Source organism: Haliotis cracherodii, unplaced genomic scaffold, assembly GCF_022045235.1.
Source record: "Haliotis cracherodii isolate W230 unplaced genomic scaffold, xgHalCrac1.p SCAF_6, whole genome shotgun sequence".
In the NCBI taxonomy this organism is placed as follows: Eukaryota; Metazoa; Mollusca; class Gastropoda; order Lepetellida; family Haliotidae; genus Haliotis; species Haliotis cracherodii.
In genome coordinates this window covers 12025205-12043953 of record NW_027266319.1, presented here as the reverse complement: position 1 = coordinate 12043953, position 18749 = coordinate 12025205, and the positions used below count along the sequence as shown (strand labels likewise).

Sequence of the window (18749 nt, the reverse complement as noted above, 5' to 3'; positions counted from 1 at the left end):
CTTCTTCGCGCAAGAGTGCAAGAATTCATGCTAACAAATTTCACACATACTTTCACATTTAATTGCACATCTTTATTGACCGAGTTCGTTATCACCTGGATACAAGGGGAGTCCCTGATTTCGGCAGTCAATTTTGAGACATAAAGGTGAAGTTTAATTAATGCGAGCAAACACCATTCGCATTTTTCGCATTAATATCAGTCTTGCGTAAAGTTCAAAATTTACAGTGAACAAAACATTTATAAAACCCACCAACGTTCTGAAAATGTACACTGATACATTAATAATTCCACCAATTTGTCTATTTATAAAGTAACATCGTCTGCATGTTAATATGTTCAAGTCAATTTTATGTGGATATTTTTAACCTATTTACATATTGTTCTGGGTTTTTTTCAAGTATTTATATTTTTTGGGTGGTTAGTTATGGGGTTTGACTCTTAAATAGAACTAAGCGCCAAAGGTGGATTGGTCTGTGTTGATTTTGAGGGTACGGCATGCTTGGGTCACGGAAACTGGGATAAAGGCGTTACGTTTAACAAACATTAAATACACGAGCTGGTGTTTGATTTACCTTACTCAGCTCTCGATGTACAGAGTGACCTTTTAAGCAGTGTCATGCTTCACGTATATCATGCTGTATTTGTTTCCAGATCTGTAGGCTTCTGGTTGAAGCTCATCCTATATGTTGGCACAGAGTAATGAATCTGTATATGTCAGAGCTATTTGACTGATGACCCTTCAGAAGCGAATGATAACCATGTTTTAACTAGCTTCAGCGTGCGGCAAGGAATCCCATGATTCCTTTTGTTTTATCACGTACTTTCTGTATCAGGTATGCCATACTTGTCATGGGTCATGGGTTGTGGGATAGTCAAGTGGGTAAAGCGTTTGCTCGTCTCGCCGAAGGCATGGGTTCGAATCCCCACATGGGTACTATGTGTGAAGCCCGTTTCTTGTGTCGTGATATTGCTAGAATATTGCTACATGCGGCGTAAAACCATACTCACTCACTCACTCGGTCACTCACTCGGTCACTCACTCACTCACTCACTCACTCACTCGAAGAGCCAACTTAAATCGGGATCGGGTGACCAGGCTCTGGGATATTTCTGACTGTGTGTCCCTGTACTTCATTGATATTGATGTAGTTGCAGTTGCTCCTCGTCACTGGTTTTCCTTGTCACTACTGGTTTACTAATCTGCTGCCATAATACAGTTGGAATTCTGCTGAATGTTCCATGCAAAAGTAAAGGGCACACGCATGGACGTTCAAGGCTGTTTGTGTGGGCTGATAGGACTTTCATATCAGTGATCACATGACGATATGTAATCATTTGATAACATATTTAATCTTCTAGGCCATTGTCTCAGCAATATAACATTGCCATTGTACACTTCAGTATACACAGATATACTGACATGGGAGGGAAAGAGGAAAAGATGCTCGTTTTTCTCCCCAAATCTCGGAGGAGACTGAGATTGACGTCACGGGGACTCACCTTTGACGTCCTCCTCCTCACGCTGACATTTTCCCTGTTTGCTCTCGGAACCCTTTCCATCATAAACCCGACACAGTTTCACAACCTCTTGAGCTATTTCCACTGTGGATCGAAATCGTCGAGTCAGAACACTACTGTTCCTAATGTGCTTGTGAGTGCCCCTCAGTGTGACGTCACATTCGACTCGGATCGCTTTGACTGTTGGCCGGAGACAAATGGCGCGGTCCAGCAGGCATGTGAGGCTCGAGGGTGCTGCTGGGACATCAATGTAGGTCAGGGGGTACCAACATGCTTCTATCCCCGGGTCTACAACAACTCCTACAGAGTCACATCATTTCAGAATACCACACACGGAATGGAAGCTGTGCTTCAAAGGTCAACACAGTCCCCCTACCCGGGCGATGTAATGGAGCTCAAGCTGGAGGTCACGTATGAGACTAATGAACGACTCCGCTTCAGAATATTTGACCCCAACAGTAAAAGATATGAGGTTCCTATCGATCTCCAAAAAGGGACAGAGATGGCTAGCAACCCGGACTATAAGGTCAGTTTATCGGTGGAACAGTTTGCTATCACAATCCGAAGGAACTCGACAGGGGAGATCATATTCGACTCTTCGGGAGTGTCTCCGCTGATATTCTCTGATCAGTTTATCCAGATCGGAACAAAGTTGGCTACAAGCAATGTCTATGGGTTAGGTGAGCATCGGTCAAGCCTCAAACTGGATACAGAGTGGACAAAGATCGTCTTTTGGGCTAGGGATCAAGCACCAACACTGGACGAGAATCTCTATGGTTCTCATCCGTTTTTCATGAACCTGGATGGAAAGAATAATGCTCATGGTGTATTCCTCTTAAACAGCAATGCCATGGAGGTGGACCTTCAGCCCTCCTACGGATCATCTGCACTCACCTATAGGAGTATAGGGGGCATACTGGACTTCTATGTGTTCCTCGGACCGACGCCAGACGCAGTTGTCCGACAGTACGTCAATCTTATCGGGAAACCCTTCTTCCCACCATTTTGGTCCTTCGGGTTCCATTTGTGCAAGTGGGGCTACATGTCTTCAACTGACCTGAAAAAGGTCATTGACAGGAACCGTGCTGCAAATATTCCCTATGATGTGCAATGGAACGATATAGACTACATGTCATCTCATCTAGATTGGACGTATGACAACAAAACATATGCAGGATTGCCGGACATAGTGGATGATTTGCATCGGAATAACCAAAAGTACGTCATCATAGTGGACCCCGGTATTAGCAGTGTTCAGACACCTGGCAGTTACCCTCCCTATGATGAAGGCGTGGAGGACGACATCTTCGTTAAAGCATACAATGGTAGCATTTTGCAAGGTAAGGTATGGCCAGGACAAACCGTGTTCCCCGACTTCTTTAACCCAAATGCCTCAGACTGGTGGTATAGACAAGCGAAGAGGTATCACGATGTAGTGTCGTTTGATGGTCTTTGGACAGACATGAATGAACCTTCAAACTTTGCAGACGGATCAATATCAGGATGTACAAACAACTCCCTGGACAATCCTCCTTTTATCCCCCCGGTTATAGACGGATCTTCACTATTTTCAAGAACCCTCTGTCCCTCGGCACAACATCATATCTCATCCCATTACAATGTCCACAGCATGTATGGATTCAGTGAAGTGAGAGCATCAATGGGTGTCCTAAATCAGCTCAAGTCCGAGAGAAGCATCGTGATATCTCGCTCCACCTTTCCAAGCTCTGGACGATATGGAGGACACTGGCTTGGCGATAACACATCAGGGTGGCCAGACTTGTATTATTCCATTCCTGGTATTATCAACTTCCAGATGTTTGGGATTCCGTTTGTTGGAGCTGATATTTGTGGATTCGGCGGAGATACAACACCAGAACTCTGTACCCGATGGATGCAGGTTGGAGCATTTTACCCCTTCATGAGGAACCACGATGCATTAGGACAGGGGGACCAAGATCCAGGAGCATTTGATTCGGTGACCCAGGGTTACATGAGGTCAGTTCTTCAGACGAGGTACCTCCTTCTCCCCTATCTTTACAGTCTGTTCTTCAGGAACCACATTCAGGGAACGCCAGTTGTCAGACCGTTATTTTTCCAGTACCCAGGAGAAGCTTCAGAAGTCGACAAACAGTTCTTGTGGGGCACATCCCTCCTCATATCCCCCGTCCTGGAAGAAGGGGCTACGTCTGTGTCAGCTTACTTCCCTTCTGACGTATGGTACGACTTCTACAACGGTTCTCGTCTGTCTACCGTCGGTGAGAGTGTTCTACTTGATGCCCCCTTGTCAAAGATCAACCTGCACGTTCGAGGAGGGTCAGTACTACCCACCAAACCAGCTTCCACAACGACTGCAGCTCTCCGGATTCAGAGCTTCTCGCTGATCGTTGCACTAGCAAGTGACGGTTCTGCCAAAGGGGAAGTGTACTGGGACGATGGCAAGTCTTTAGATTCTGTGGAGAAGGAGAAATACAGTCTGGTGACATTCTCTGTGGCAGGAAAGATTCTTGAGAGCACGGTTTTGGTTGATAACTATGACATGCTTTCGGAAATGAAACTGGATGGAATCACAATATTTGGTGTCACCAAGATGCCAAAACAAGTTCTGGTCAACAATGTTCCTGTCGTTCCTCAATTTGATGACAAAAGCCATGTTTTAAAATTGCATGGCCTGTCTGTAAGCCTTCTTCAACCGCTTAGTGTGAACTGGTGACAAGGCAAACGTGATTAAGTTTGAAAAAAAGAAAAGAAAAATTGGAATGTTTCATGAACCAGTAGTTGACGATAAGTAATCTGGTGAACATGGATATTTGACTGTTAAAATACCGAACTTCAGTTTATACTTGTGATTTGATTAATCCAGTGCCGATGACTCGTTATGCCTGGTATGGTTTGATAAACACTTTACGTGAAATCTAAGGACATCGGAAATATAATGGCTGTGTCTCAGTCATGGGTTAGAAAGAAGTATTATAATCCCCGAGAATTAAGATTGAGCTTATTATCTGATATGACGAACTGATTTTCGAATATCCTCTGGAATTGATTTATCCAATGTTGATTACACTACGTTTGAAAAGATTAAATCCATTCTAATGATGGTCTGTGTAGCTAAATACACGACGCTGGAAAGAAGCTTAAGCTCATTTTTTTATTTGTAAATATCCAGAAACCTGCTAAATCTAATCAATTCGAAATTGTCTGGGATACATTTATTTAAGTGAACTTGTTTATGATCTTATGTCTGTAAATAAACACCTAAATGTAACATCTCACTGATCTATTTTTTCCTCGAATCAGAGGCTGGGACGACTTACAGAAGTCCTGTATTGCCACTGCATCTTGAACATTTGAGAAAACGGACACAGCCACACGTTTATCCCATTATGATGTAAATTTCTTCTTTCAACACGACAATACATAGACCGCATACAGAACGTGTAAAAGCAGCATTCTTACACAACCACGGGGCGGTCGGGTAGCCTAATGGTTAAAGTGTTCGCTCGTCACGCCGAAGACCTGAGTTCGATTTCCGACATGGGTACAATGTGTGAAGCCCATTTCTGGTATCCCCCGCCGTGTTTTGCTGGAATATTGCTAAAAGCGGCGCAACATCAAACTCACTCATTCACTTTCACAACCACAATGTTCAGGGCCTACCTTGGCCCTCTAAATCGCAGAAAGGACGTCACCATTCTGAACTACAGACGCTGCAAAATCTTGAACTTGTACTACACGACGAGTGGTCTAACATTTCGCACTCAATGGTCAGGAGCTGTCAGGTATATAAATACGACGAGCGAGTTTATCCTGTTGTCGATACGTGTGAGATGCGGATTTGCCTCCAAAGTAATGAAAAGATATTAGACGACAACGTTTCTGTATTGGACATATCACATTGAGTAATAATTGTAATGTATTATTGGAGCATTTTGCATTCTCAAAATATGATATATATATTTGCGATACGTAAATAAACAAAGGACAAAATTTCTATGTTACATAAAACCATTCTTAAAATGAAGTCATTCACTGAAGCAACTTATAGACTCTTCAAGAAGAAATACTTATTTTCCGTCGTCCTGCTACAGTGAACCGCCCCAATTATTATATGGCGCCAAATGATTCTGCAGATATGTTGTATTTACAAGAACACCATTGCCTAAACAATATTGACGTTTAGACAGTATTTACTGAGAAAATAGACATATTTTTGGTCCACAGACACAGAGGTGCAGTCTAAAGACATAGTGGTTGGTTGTTGGTTGGTTGGTTGTTTAACGCCGCACTCAGCAACATTCCAGCTATATGACGGCGGTCTGTAAATAATCGAGTCTGGACCAGACAATGCAGTGATTTATATCATGAGCATCGATCCATGCAATTGGGGTCGATGACATGCGTCAACCAAGTCAGCGAGCCTGACCACCCGATCCCGTTTGTCGCCTTTTACAAGCATAGTCGCCCTTTACGACATGCATAGTCGCCTTTTACGAAAAGCAGGGGTTGTTGAAGACCTATTCTACCCCGGATCTTCACGGGTCTTGAATTCATTGAAAACGTTTCAGAGACAGGGGTGATGCAACCATCTATGGATTGGTCCCTTGCAACCCGGGGGTCGTAAGACGTAAGGATCGGGTGGTCTGACTCAATAACTTGACTGATGTCACGTCATCCGTATCCCCCATAATGTGAATGTATCGATGCCCAGGTCAGTCACTTGTTTTGTGGTAGTGTAGTGTATTGTGAAATAATGTTGCAATTGTATTTACATGGTTTCTGTATTAATTCAGTAGAAGTTCTTAGCATTGTGTTTGAACAATAATTAGTTTTGGATGAGGAATTTAGAACTATCTAATATAAGCAGTGGTGTGGAAGTTATGTTATTTAGATGCTTTTTTGAGTCAAGTGTTACCTAGATTCTTCCGGAACAGCTAGACTCAATCAGCACTGTCTAGAAACTTCCATTGGGTATTTAGACTATACAAAAGAAAGGCAAAAAAAAACGTCATGTGGATGTATCATATATATATATATATATATATATATAGTCTATATATAAGTAAAGACATCGGAGAAAGTCACTTTTTGACCCACATGAAATTAACAGTCTTGGGAATGTTTTTGCGAATTGTGAATTTGGGGAGGCACTAGAAGACATCACTGCTGGGGGGTCCAAAATCAGTACCTGGTGTGGCCACCACGGGCGTTGACTACAGCCACACATCTCCTGTACATGGAGTGGACTAGCCTGTTGATTAAGGCCATAGGGGTATGGTCCATATCCTCAGGAACGCTACACACAGTTCTGCTGCAGTTGTCGGTCTTGGGCGTTCGTCGTTGAGTCGGCGTTGGATCTCATCCCACAAGTGTTCAATGGGATTCAAATCCGGACTGAGGGCAGGCCAAGGCATGATTTGGATGTTGTGCTGCTGGAGGAAGTCGCTGGTGACTCTGGCAGTGTGGGGACGGGCGTTGTCTTGTTGAAGGTGTGGTTTTGATGACGGGCAAAAAAGGCACGATATGGGGTCTGAGGACTTGGAATGTAGCGGAGTGCTGTAATGCCATTACCCCTGCCTGGACCAATAGGTCCCACTCTCTGGTTCAGTCCGATTCCACACCAAACCGCCCCGTTTGGGCCGCCCCATGGGTCTCGTTCCATAACACAAGCATCAGCATAACATTCACCCCTCCTTCGCCAGACCCTGACTCTGCCATCCACCGTTGAAACACAGTAGCGACTTTCTTCAGTGAAGATGATTCTTCTCCATTGCTGTTGACGCCAATTTTGATGCTGCCTGGCCCATTGCAATCGGGCCTGTTGGTGACAATCTCTCAGGATGGGTACATAAGCAGGACGGTGGCACGAGATGTTGTTGGCAGTTAGGCGACGTCGGACTGTACGATCACTGATGGCACGCTGGTGGTTGCCAATGGTTTGCCGAGCTGTTTCAGTGGCCATTCGGAATCGGTTTTGCAGATGTTGGCGTTTCATGAACCGATCTTGTCTGGGTGTAGTGGCCCTAGGACGACCTTTACGCGGTCGGTCGTCGGTGGTGTTGGTGGTGTTGTGGCGATGTTGCAAACGATATATCGTTCTGACGTTGACATTGAATGCATTTGCAACGACCTGTGCACTCTGGCCTGCTTGCAGTCCTCCGATCGCTTTTTGTCTCTCATTTCCTGATAATCTTGGCATGGCTGATCAATCGAAATAACGAAAGCCAGATTAACAGTTTTTGGTGTCTTTTATACCCGTACCATCCACGATATGCACGTGCATCATGTTTTTGACAAGACTTTTCCGCAACTGAGTCCCATTGCACTTTTATAGGGTGCGTTTGGGCAAAGCAGTCCATTTTAAACTCAATTGTTAAATGGGCTTTAAGGCAACAAAAAGAAGCAGTAGAACGATAAATGAGTGTATTGACCACAGAACATGTAACTGCCAGTGTCTGTTAAGTTTTATCAGTATTTTCAGAAGTGGCGCTTCTTTTGCCTTTCGGTGTATAAGTGGGCAAGGACGTGCATCTCGCATCTCACATTACGTCTTACATTACAGTCATCAATACCAGCTTTGTGTTTAGACACTCCCCCCCCCCCCCCCCCCCCCCCCCTGGATATTCAGCCTAGGCCTATTTTTTAAGCTTCACCACGGTTGCTGCTAGGTTTATATTAATAACCTTGCAATTATATTTTACACTACCATTGTTGTTTTATTTACATTAAATGTTGTACTGCCACTCTATTGTGTACTGCCATTGTGACTGCTATGCAGTAATTTTGCTATAAAGTTATATACCATTTCTTAGTTATTTGTTGGTTTATCATTGAATGCTTACAGTATAGATTTCTGGACTAACCTGATGTTTCAATTTGGAAGTCGACAAATAACAAACTGGATTGTCAAGCTTGGATATTAGCTAGGGCGGAGTAACAAATAAACAAAAAAATCCTAATATAAATTACTGGATTGTCTGGTCCAGGGGGCGGTCGGTAAGTCTAGTGGTTAAAGCGTTCGCTCGTCACGCCGATGACACGGGTTCGATTCCCGACATGGGTACAATGTGTGAAGCCCATTTCTGGTGTCCCCCGCCGTTATATTGCTGGAATATTGCTAAAAGCGGCGTAAAACCATACTCACTCACTCACTCTGGTCCAGACTCAATGATTTACAGTCGGCCGCCATGTAGCTGGAATATTGCTGAATGCGCCCTTAAATAACAAATACAATTATAATTGCATTCATATGATTTGAGGTTCTTAAAGTGGTGGCTATTGTTTCCCAGGGCAGGCTGGGTGCCCTGGGAAACAATGAGTTGTGACGTCTTATAGGATCGGATAAGAACTGATCTAGGGCATCCCGGTTGTCGTCAGAGGCGACGAACGGGATCTGGTGGTCAGACTCGCTGACTTGGTTAATGCATGTCATCGTATCACAGTTGCGTTGATCGATGCTTACGATGTCAATCACTGGATTATCTGGTTCAAACTGGAGTATTTACAGACCGCCGTCATATGCTGGAATAATGCTGAGTGCGGCGTTAAACAGAAAGCAAACAACATTGAAACTTTGAATGAACAATTATTCTCAAAAGAAAATCCGAGACACCATCAAGGCTATTAAGTGATTGGTCCTTTACCATAGTATCGAGACACTGTCTCGGAAACCAACACTAGTATTTCATTCTTTGTGCTTCACTTCTATGTCACTAGCAGGCCTTCGGCAACTCATGTTTGCCGTAAAAAGCAACTATGCTTGTCGTAAGAGGTGACTAACTTGGGCTCGCTGACTTGGTTGATGCGTGTCATCGTATTCCAATTGTGTGGACGGATGCTCATGATGTCAATCACGGGATTGACTGGTCCAGACTTAATTATTTACAGGCCGCCGTCATATAGCTGAGTGCGGCGTTAAACAACAAACAAACACACTTTATCCCTTGTGTAACGGGATCCAAAATGCTCAACTCCATAAAAAAAAAACGCAGTTTATTTCAGTAAACTATTTATTCCACTTGACCGAATGACGTTTTTTTATTGGACGAGAATCTTTAGTTGTGCTTTGATCGTTAATAAATATGTGTAGGATAAAGAAATACAGCAACGCCCGCAGCTGTTGATTCGAACCTTGTCATGTGACTTCTAAAAACAGCAGAGTGCAAATCCATTTTAGAACGAATTAATGCACCATTAGATCGATAAAGATCTTCCTTCAATTCTTAATTCAAAATGTTTGAATTATTTCAGTGCATCTTCCCTCCGGTGTTCCCTCGCTGTGCTAAGACACACCTAATTATCCTGGCATATTGTAAGAGCTTCCATAACGCTAGAGATGGACATTCAAACTGTCATGCTGTTTGCCCTCTTCATCCTGCCTGGACCTCAAGTAGATTGCATCCATCTCGGTGGTATTGATGTGTTGGTGCACAAGATGAACCAAGAGATGGAACGAGTGCGTTTCGCTGCCAGAGCCAGTTGTCCCGCTTGTGAGAAAGGTGAGACGATCTTCGGTAAGCCAGTTTGTGTAAATCCATTCTACGATGGTAAATTGATAAGTTCTGCGCCACACATAAAAGGAATTGCGTAATAGGAAATATTTTGTTGTGGACACTACATGATGTCATAGAGGCATATCCACAAAACGTATGTGAATTGAGCAAATTGTTCGCTGTGACAAGTCAGTTAATACGCAGCGGTCTGTGTCTCTTTGGAAAATGGACAAACTTTAGGACCATGCATTGACCAAATACTTGCTTATTACCCAATACGCTTAGTCCAAGTAACACTTGAGTCTGAGTTTGATGATGTATAACATCACTAAAGAGGGTACATATGGCCCGGTGTTCTAAGATTCTGAAACTCCCAGTGCAGCGCAGGATATACTGGTTTGGGGTTCGAATTCCAGATACATGCTGACTGCATCGTAGCTTTTTTCCAGCTCACTATTTTGGTGGTTTTTTTACCCTTGGGTCTCCTTCTTGCGTCCCTTGGACACGACAGAACTTATGATCGTTGGTTCGAATCCCAGTTCGCCCCGATTATGTTTCTAGTTTTGTCAGCACTATACCCGTGCTCGTGGTAAAGACCTGCATAACTTCGGGCTTTCCTCCCTCATGAAGCTGAAACCCCGTGATATATCGGGAATACTTTTTAAAGCGGCGGGGCGGTCGGGTAGCCTAGTGGTTAAAACGTTCGCTCGTCACGCCGAAGTCCCGGGTTCGATTCCCGACATGGGTACAGTGTGTGAAGCCCATTTCTGGTGTCCCCCGCCGTGATATTGCTGGAATATTGCTAAAAGCGGCGTAAAACCAAACTCACTCACTCACTCTAGTTTTGTCAGCACTATACCCGTGCTCGTGGTAAAGACCTGCATAACTTCGGGCTTTCCTCCCTCATGAAGCTGAAACCCCGTGATATATCGGGAATACTTTTTAAAGCGGCGGGGCGGTCGGGTAGCCTAGTGGTTAAAACGTTCGCTCGTCACGCCGAAGTCCCGGGTTCGATTCCCGACATGGGTACAGTGTGTGAAGCCCATTTCTGGTGTCCCCCGCCGTGATGTTGCTGGAATATTGCTAAAAGCGGCGTAAAATTATACTCACTCACTCACTAAAGCGGCATTAAACCCAACTCACTCACTCACTCTCTGAAGAGTCAGTGAACCTGTCCTCGATATTATCCAGCATATTATTATGAAATTATGAAACAAATATCCTGAGCCCATACGCCACCAAATGCGGAAGCCATACCCCGATCTCCAACCCTCGTATTGCTAACCGAGCGCAGAAATTCTGTCGCTAACAAGCTAACCGAAACAGCAATCAAAATTACTCGTACCAGATTTCGGGATAGATCTACATTCAAAATAGCAACCTCGATTTATATGAAAAAGTAGGATTTCTTTTTCTGGTGGAAAATACGTTTCCTTGAGTATTGAGTATTGAGAGGGAAGTCCATATGATGCCAGGATCTCCCAGTTGTTTCTGAATCCGTACAAAACATCCGCACAAGTCGAGTACTTGTGACACTTTTACACGGAGTTCCTGTAACCAATATCATGTTATTTGATTAGATGCCTAATGTAAGTGTCGTGTGACTCAAATAGAAGCTATGATGTCGAAAGGATCCTGGGCATTTAGCAAGGTGATATGCGATTATTGCATACGGAGATGCTTGCACGAGTCCCGATTAAAACACATTTGTGACGTCATTCTATTGTTTGAACGCTCCATTATGTTTCAGGAATGGAGAGTTGTTTGTCAACTGTACATTATCTTGAATCAACATTTGAATTAATTTCCACTTGGAACAGATGGAACTATTTTTGACATTTATTGGCAAGTGAATAATTTCATTTTTTTTCCGAAAACATGTGTCGTCAGCGGGATTCGAACGCGCATGATTTGATTAGAGGACTTGTAATTGTTAACCTCAGCTACGGCGGCATATCAAGTTATGGTGTGAAATTAGCCATACATTTTTTTCATAATTTTGCATAATGCTTAAAAGCTAGTATATATTCGTGTTCGAGCAGGTTACCTACAACAATGTTTATATTTATAGCAATAAGATAAACCTTTGACGAGAAAAAAACAATCAGGTTATATATATATCCTTGTTCGGGGCTCTATATTTCCTATTATCCCCGTCAGCATGTATTAGCAATGTGAAAGCGATTGATATATACTAGTTCTGGACACAACGAAATAAAGAAGAGCCGTGTACCATGCATTGTAAATGTCAGCTCGCGAAAGAGTTTGGCGCACGTGCAACAGCGGCAGAGAACGCATTCCTCGTGCATCACCGCAAGGGCGACTCTCACAGTATAAATACAGTCTACAAAGAGTTCTGGTTTATTTTTCAAATAATTTCCACAACAGAATATTTTGTCAAAGTATAATAGTAGTTATGAGTTTTAAGTAGGGGAATATCCGAGTAACTCTCTATTCCTTAAATATAATGGGCCTCGGCCCCTGCATGGCCTCTGCCCCATTATTTTTAAGGAATTGGGAGTTACTCGGACATTCCCCTCAACTTAAAGCCGGTTTTATTGTACCAATAAAATATAGCATGTAGCATATTACATGATTTAGAATACATTCAATCATTAGTGAAATGAATTTTAAGATTAATTGGGTGAAATAGAATAACATGTGACGTCACCTATGCCCTCTCCTGCAACAATGGTGTAGTAATTTCACTGTTTGTTTGTTTGTTTAACGCCGCAAATATTCAAGCTGAATGACGGCGATTGGGAAACAATGACATGCATCAACCAAGTCATCGAGCCTGACCACCCGATCCCATTAGTCGCCTCTTACGACAAGCACAGTCGCCTTTTACGGCAAGCATGGGTCGCTGAAGGCCTATTCTACCGCGGATCTTCACGGGTCGATTTTACTGTAAACTGCATATCGACTGATTCCTCCTCACGTAGTTTCTTCAACATAACTGCCGGTTTTGACATTTTTTATGATTAATAGAAAGATAATGCACACAATTATACATTATAAGTTGGTTTGATGTACCATCTAAGTTGGTTTATGTTTCCTGTGCCCGGAGGGTACGTCAACCCATGTCACCTGCGGGGTCGGTGGACAACGAACTTATCTTATCGGACAGGTATCATACTCTTCAAAAAAAGAAACTCGACACTGACTTTCAAAATGTATTATAATGCGATTGTTTCAAAATAGGACACAGAAACCATAATTTAAACACTGTTTGAAGATCAATGTACACAATGTTCAAAACATTAATCGTGTCACCTAGACAGACACACGTACACGATACTGTTAATGTCACAGGGGTACAGAAAGTGTCAGTATCGGTTGTGCCCACCACGTGCATCAATCACCGCTTGACACCGACGACCCGTAGATGCAATCAAGTTGTCAATAACACGCTGTTGGATGTGCTGCCATTCATGCTGAAGTGCATCAAGAAGCGCCGGAAGTGTTTTGGGCGGTGGATTCCTTCTGTGAACGTGTCGATCCAACTCGTCCCACAGATGCTCAATCGGGGACAAATCTGGTGACCGGGCTGGCCAAGGTAATGTCTGGATGTTGTTGTGCTGTAAGAAGTCCTGACAAACACGTGCAATATGCGGTCGAGCGTTGTCCTGCTTGAACTTTCTGCCATAAACGTTGACGTGAGGAAGAACGTAAGGCTGTAGGATCAAGTCTCTGTAAAGCACACCTGTCAATGCACCTGCCACATGCACGAGAGGTGTGCTACTACCGTGATGAATTCCGGCCCATACCATGACACTCCCGCCGCCAAATGGGACAACCTGCTGCACACAGTTGGGGGCGTAACGTTCACCCCGACGTCTGTAGACAACACGTGCGCGCCCATCAGCACGTGTGAGAAGGCAACGGGACTCGTCAGTAAACAGTACATTTCTCCACCTTGCACGTGCCCATCTAACCCTCTGTTGGCACCAAAGCAGACGGTCCGCCAGATGACGTTGGGTCAATACATGACGTCGAACAGGTCTTCGTGCAAAAAGTCCAGCCTCCCCCAGTCTGTTGCGTACCGTTTGATCTGATATTCTGCGTACCCCAGGGATCTGTGTGGTTGTAGACATGGCTGTGGTAGTGAGGTCTCGGAGGTGTCGCAGCCGGATGTATCGATCTTGTGCTTGGGTTGTCACCCTTGGTCTTCCTGACCTTGGTCTGTCGTCAACTCTGTTGGTGTTGTTGTATCGGGGCCACAGTGCGGAGATTGTCTGTCTGTATACGCCAAAGTGCCTGGCCACTTCTTGCTGAGTTGCTCCAGCTTGTAATCTCCCAATGGCGTTGTTCCGTTGAGCTGCATTCAGTCTTGGCCTCTATTGCCGTTATAAGGACTGTTTGAACAGCCGTTGATGTGGATTTTTATAACCATTCAGCAGGGGGACCTGCATTCCTAAATGCAGGATCCTGTGCTGCACGTTTTGTACAGGCGGTTACGTTTGGATGAAGCTGAAAATTTGATCCCCAAACACTACGTTTATGTGCTTTGCATGTGTTTTCGCGAATTATAGACACATCATCTTTCTGTTTGACTTATTTGGTTCTCATTTAATGTAATTATTTTTGATATTTGGTAAAAAGTGGTTTTACATCTATGTCAAGTTTCTTTTTTTTGAAGAGTATATATTGCAAATGCGTGAGTGAGCATGGTTTAACGCCGCTTTCAGCAGTATTCCAGCAATATCACGGCGGGGGACACCAGAAATGGGCTTCACACATTGTACCCATGTCGGGAATCGAACCCGGGTCTTCGGCGTGACGAGCAAACGCTTTAACCACTAGGCTACCCGACCGCCCCATATTGCTAGTATATGTATGTCTGAGTGGAAGAGAGACTTTTTATACGAGACTTGTCGCGCCATCTTACTGGTAGTACTTAGTGTCTTGGACCATGTTTATCTTCTTTACCTTCATCCCAACATGGAAGCTGTTCCTTGTTGCTCATACTTTGACTTATTGTCCCCAGAATGCGTGGAGCCTTGCTTCAGGGACATCTTGGAAGAACTTGATGGCGACATTAAACTGCTCAGAGGGAAATCCAGCAGCATTGACGTCGCTGCAGACTGCAGTCATGGCATGTCTGGGGAAGACAGTGATGGTAGTGGTGATGAGAATAAGGGTATCAGAGATGCTGGTGATGATGGGGATACCAGGAGTGGCAGCGATAACAGTGGATGGTAAGATGGCAGCTCCACTGGACACCACAGAGTTACCTGCCCTTGTCTAACTTATGATGTCGAAAATACATTTAAACACGTAAATAAAGCTGATGTGCAAGTACATAAGTTTCCTATGACCAATACGTCCATTTTATTTTTCACAAACTTGTCTTTACTTCACCGCAGCGATCACGCCGTGGGGAACCGGGTTAGAATGTGTCCCCAGAACCCCACTGATAGTCGTTAGAGGTGACACCATTGGGAACCTGCGGGGATTCCGGGTTAGAAAAGTTCCCAGCCACATACGTTAGTCGTGAGGTGTTTGTTGTTTAACGCCGCACTCAGCAATATTCCAGCTCTATGACGGCGGTCTGTACACAGGATGTGTTATTGGGTCTACTTGTTTGGTGTAGTTCGACATGGGCCTGTGCATGTGTGGCTTCGGTAAAGATTACAGTTGAGAGCTCTTGGCACGCAGGTTGGCACTGTGCGGGGTTAATAACATGCAGCTAGCGGGAGAGGCCCTTGCCTCATGCAAAAGTGAGTACGTTATTACATGCTTCTTATATGGAAGCTTCGTGTTAATTTAGATCAGCGTATGATATGTCATTGCCAATGGAAGCGTAATATCCCAAAACAGTGTGTTGCTGACAACCTTGTAGATTGTTGATATGTTACCAAAGATCAGAGATAAATAACTGCAGATCGGGGATACATTACTGAAGATCGGGGATACATTACTGCAGATCGGGGATACATTACTGCAGATCAGAGTTATATTACTGAAGATCAGAGATACATTACTGAAGATCGGTGATACATTACTGAAGATATAGAGACATTACTGCAGATCAGAGATACAATACAGAAGATCAAAGATACATTACTGAAGTTCGGTGATACTTTAATGAAGATCGGGGATACATTACTGCAGATCAGAGATACATTACTGAAGATCGGGGATACATTACTGAAGATCAGCGATACATTACTGCAGATCAGAGATACATTACTGAAGTTCGGTGATACTTTAATGAAGATCAGAGATACATTACTGAAGATCGGGGATACATTACTGAAGATCGGGGATACATTACTGAAGATCAAAGATTCATTACTGAAGTTCGGTGATACTTTAATGAAGATCAGAGATACATTACTGAAGATCGAAGATACATTACTGAAGATCGGGGATACATTACTGAAGATCAAAGATACATTACTGAAGTTCGGTGATACTTTAATGAAGATCGGAGATACATTACTGAAGATCGGGGATGCATTACTGAAGATCGGGAATACATTACTGAAGATCGGGGATACATTATTGAAGATCAGTGATACATTACTGAAGATCGGGGATACATTACTGAGGATCAGAGATACATTACTGCAGATCGGGGATACATTACTGAAGATCAGAGATACATTACTGAAGATCGGGGACACTTTAATGAAGATCAAAGATACTTTAATGCAGATCGGGGATACATTACTGAAGATCAGGGATACATTACTGAAGATCGGGGACACATTACTGAAGATCGGGGATACATTACTAAGATCTGGGACACATTACTGAATATCAGAGATACATTACTGAAGATCGGGGGCACATTACTGAAGATCTGAGATATATGACAGCAGATCGGGGATACATTACTGATGATCAGGGATACATTACTGCAAATCGGAGATACATTACTGAAGATCAGAGATACATTAATGAAGATGGGGACACATTACTGAAGATCCGGGACTCATTACTGAAGATCGGGGATACATTACTGCAGATCGGGGATACATTACTGAATATCGGGGATACATTACTGAAGATCAAAGATACATTAATGAAGATGGGGACACATTACTGAAGATCAGAGATATATTACTGAAGATCGGGGATACATTACTGCAGATCGGGGATACATTACTGAAGATTTTGTCGCTTCTGTCTGTAATGGAGTGATACTATGACGTCATAGATATGGACACTTTTAGTAAAACAAGAAGTTTGGAATGTTTTAAATATGATCACTTGCCCTTCGTTTAAAAAATTCAAAAATCAAGTTGAGCTTTGTTTGTTGATTATTTATGGGTCATTTCTCATAACTTCTATCACTGGATTGACTGGTCCAGTCTCATTTTTTAACTGGCTATGGTCATACAGCTGAAATATTGCAGTTGTTGCGTGTGGCCTTCAACAACAAACAAGGTGAGGTGAAATGGGGTTTAACGTCCCGTACAAGATTATTGCACTTATATACCGAGGTGCATGTACATGTGTGTGTGTGGCTGCTTGTACTAGTCTGGACTGATGCCGATTTGTAGTGCTAGCTCACTGAGATACCAAGCCGCAGTTTCACATGAATACCCCACTCAGACCCAGTATACTGACTCCTAGCCGACCAGTCCTTGTTTTAGTCCCTTTATGCCGAGCGCCAGACAGGGTAACACCAAGTACCATCTTTTAAGTCTTTGGGTATGACGCGGTAGGGGACCTTCCGATCTCCGGGCGGACGCTCTACCACTAGACCACTCTTCTCTGTGGCAGTAAATGATGATAAAGACAGACAACGCGCACATGTTCACATCATTTATTCGTTTGGTGAAAAATATATCAACATTGGTCGAAATATGCAGGATTGAGAATTGTGGCTACAGAGCGGCAACACGGAGCTGACACCGCACACTGGTGTTAATCAACATCAAACAAGCAAAGCTTAAACTCTAAATCATCAAAACAGCATGCAACTACAGGGAAAATAGTTTCTTGTGGAATAATTATGAAAACAAATCTTACACAATCATGGTTTTCGGCTTGTGATCATTTCAAAGTATTGCTCATCCAGGTCAAATATTGAGTGAAAGGTGTCAGGGATGATGACTATTGTGTGGCATATATTAGTGGTGTGTCAACCTTGAAATACTTTGGTAGATCAGCTGAGACCACTTTTAAGGGCCCCTTATTTGATTTTACATGAAAGAGTAAAGCATGTCCTTCAAGAGATTGTTGAAAACACGGACCTGACCTCATTCATCTGTCACACAAAACTTTCTCACAACAATAATCATACAGAGCGTATCTAAACACTACATTCCCCAACACGTCTGTATCAGGAACTGACCTGAGAAGGGGGCACAAAAATGCACCCCAAGCGTAAGTACTGGAATCTTTGGTGCAAGATAAGTGAGGCCATATAAAAAGACATTCTTTTTAAATATGATGCATGCAAATACCTAGTAAGTGTTGCCATGACACTTGCTTGACAAACCAAGCAAATGTTTTGAGTTGGTTTCCATAAATGGGGGAATGGGGGAGGGGATGGGGAGGGGATAGGGAGAGAGGAGAGGAGATGGGGGAGGAAAGGGGGGGGGGGGGAGAGGAGAGGATAGGGGAGAGGAGATGGGGAGAGGAGAGGATGGGGATGGGGGAGAGGGGAAGGGATGGGGGACAGGTTTATGGGGTAGAGGATAGGGGATGGGGAGAGGAGAGGGATGAGGATTGAAGGGGATGGGGTAGAGGGGAGGGGAATGAGGAGAGGATGGGGGAA

General features: G+C 43.6%; 2 protein-coding genes and 1 pseudogene across 2 annotated transcripts; all 3 read left to right on the top strand.

The window, feature by feature from the left end:
• Window positions 1-1403: 1403 nt before the first annotated feature.
• Window positions 1404-4770, top strand: LOC139444780 (lysosomal alpha-glucosidase pseudogene; annotated as a pseudogene).
• A 5085-nt stretch (window positions 4771-9855) lies between these two features.
• LOC139444783 (uncharacterized) lies at window positions 9856-15217 on the top strand. Its single transcript, XM_071225735.1, has 2 exons — window positions 9856-10018; window positions 15003-15217. The coding sequence occupies exons 1-2, from the start codon at window positions 9856-9858 to the stop codon at window positions 15215-15217; spliced, it is 378 nt and encodes a 125-aa protein (XP_071081836.1).
• Window positions 15218-16102: 885 nt separating this feature from the next.
• LOC139446240 (muscle-specific protein 300 kDa-like) lies at window positions 16103-16777 on the top strand. Its single transcript, XM_071227592.1, has one exon. The coding sequence runs from the start codon at window positions 16103-16105 to the stop codon at window positions 16775-16777; it is 675 nt and encodes a 224-aa protein (XP_071083693.1).
• The last annotated feature ends 1972 nt before the right edge of the window (window positions 16778-18749 follow it).

What these genes read in the sequence shown, in the direction of transcription:
- LOC139446240 (XM_071227592.1), top strand. Translation starts at nt 16,103, where the DNA reads ATGAAGATCGGGGATACATTACTGCAGATCAGAGATACATTACTGAAG.
- LOC139444783 (XM_071225735.1), top strand. Translation starts at nt 9,856, where the DNA reads ATGGACATTCAAACTGTCATGCTGTTTGCCCTCTTCATCCTGCCTGGA. An exon ending in TTGTCCCGCTTGTGAGAAAG is followed by an intron (nt 10,019 to 15,002) that starts GTGAGACGATCT and finishes TATTGTCCCCAG; the next exon opens with AATGCGTGGAGCCTTGCTTC.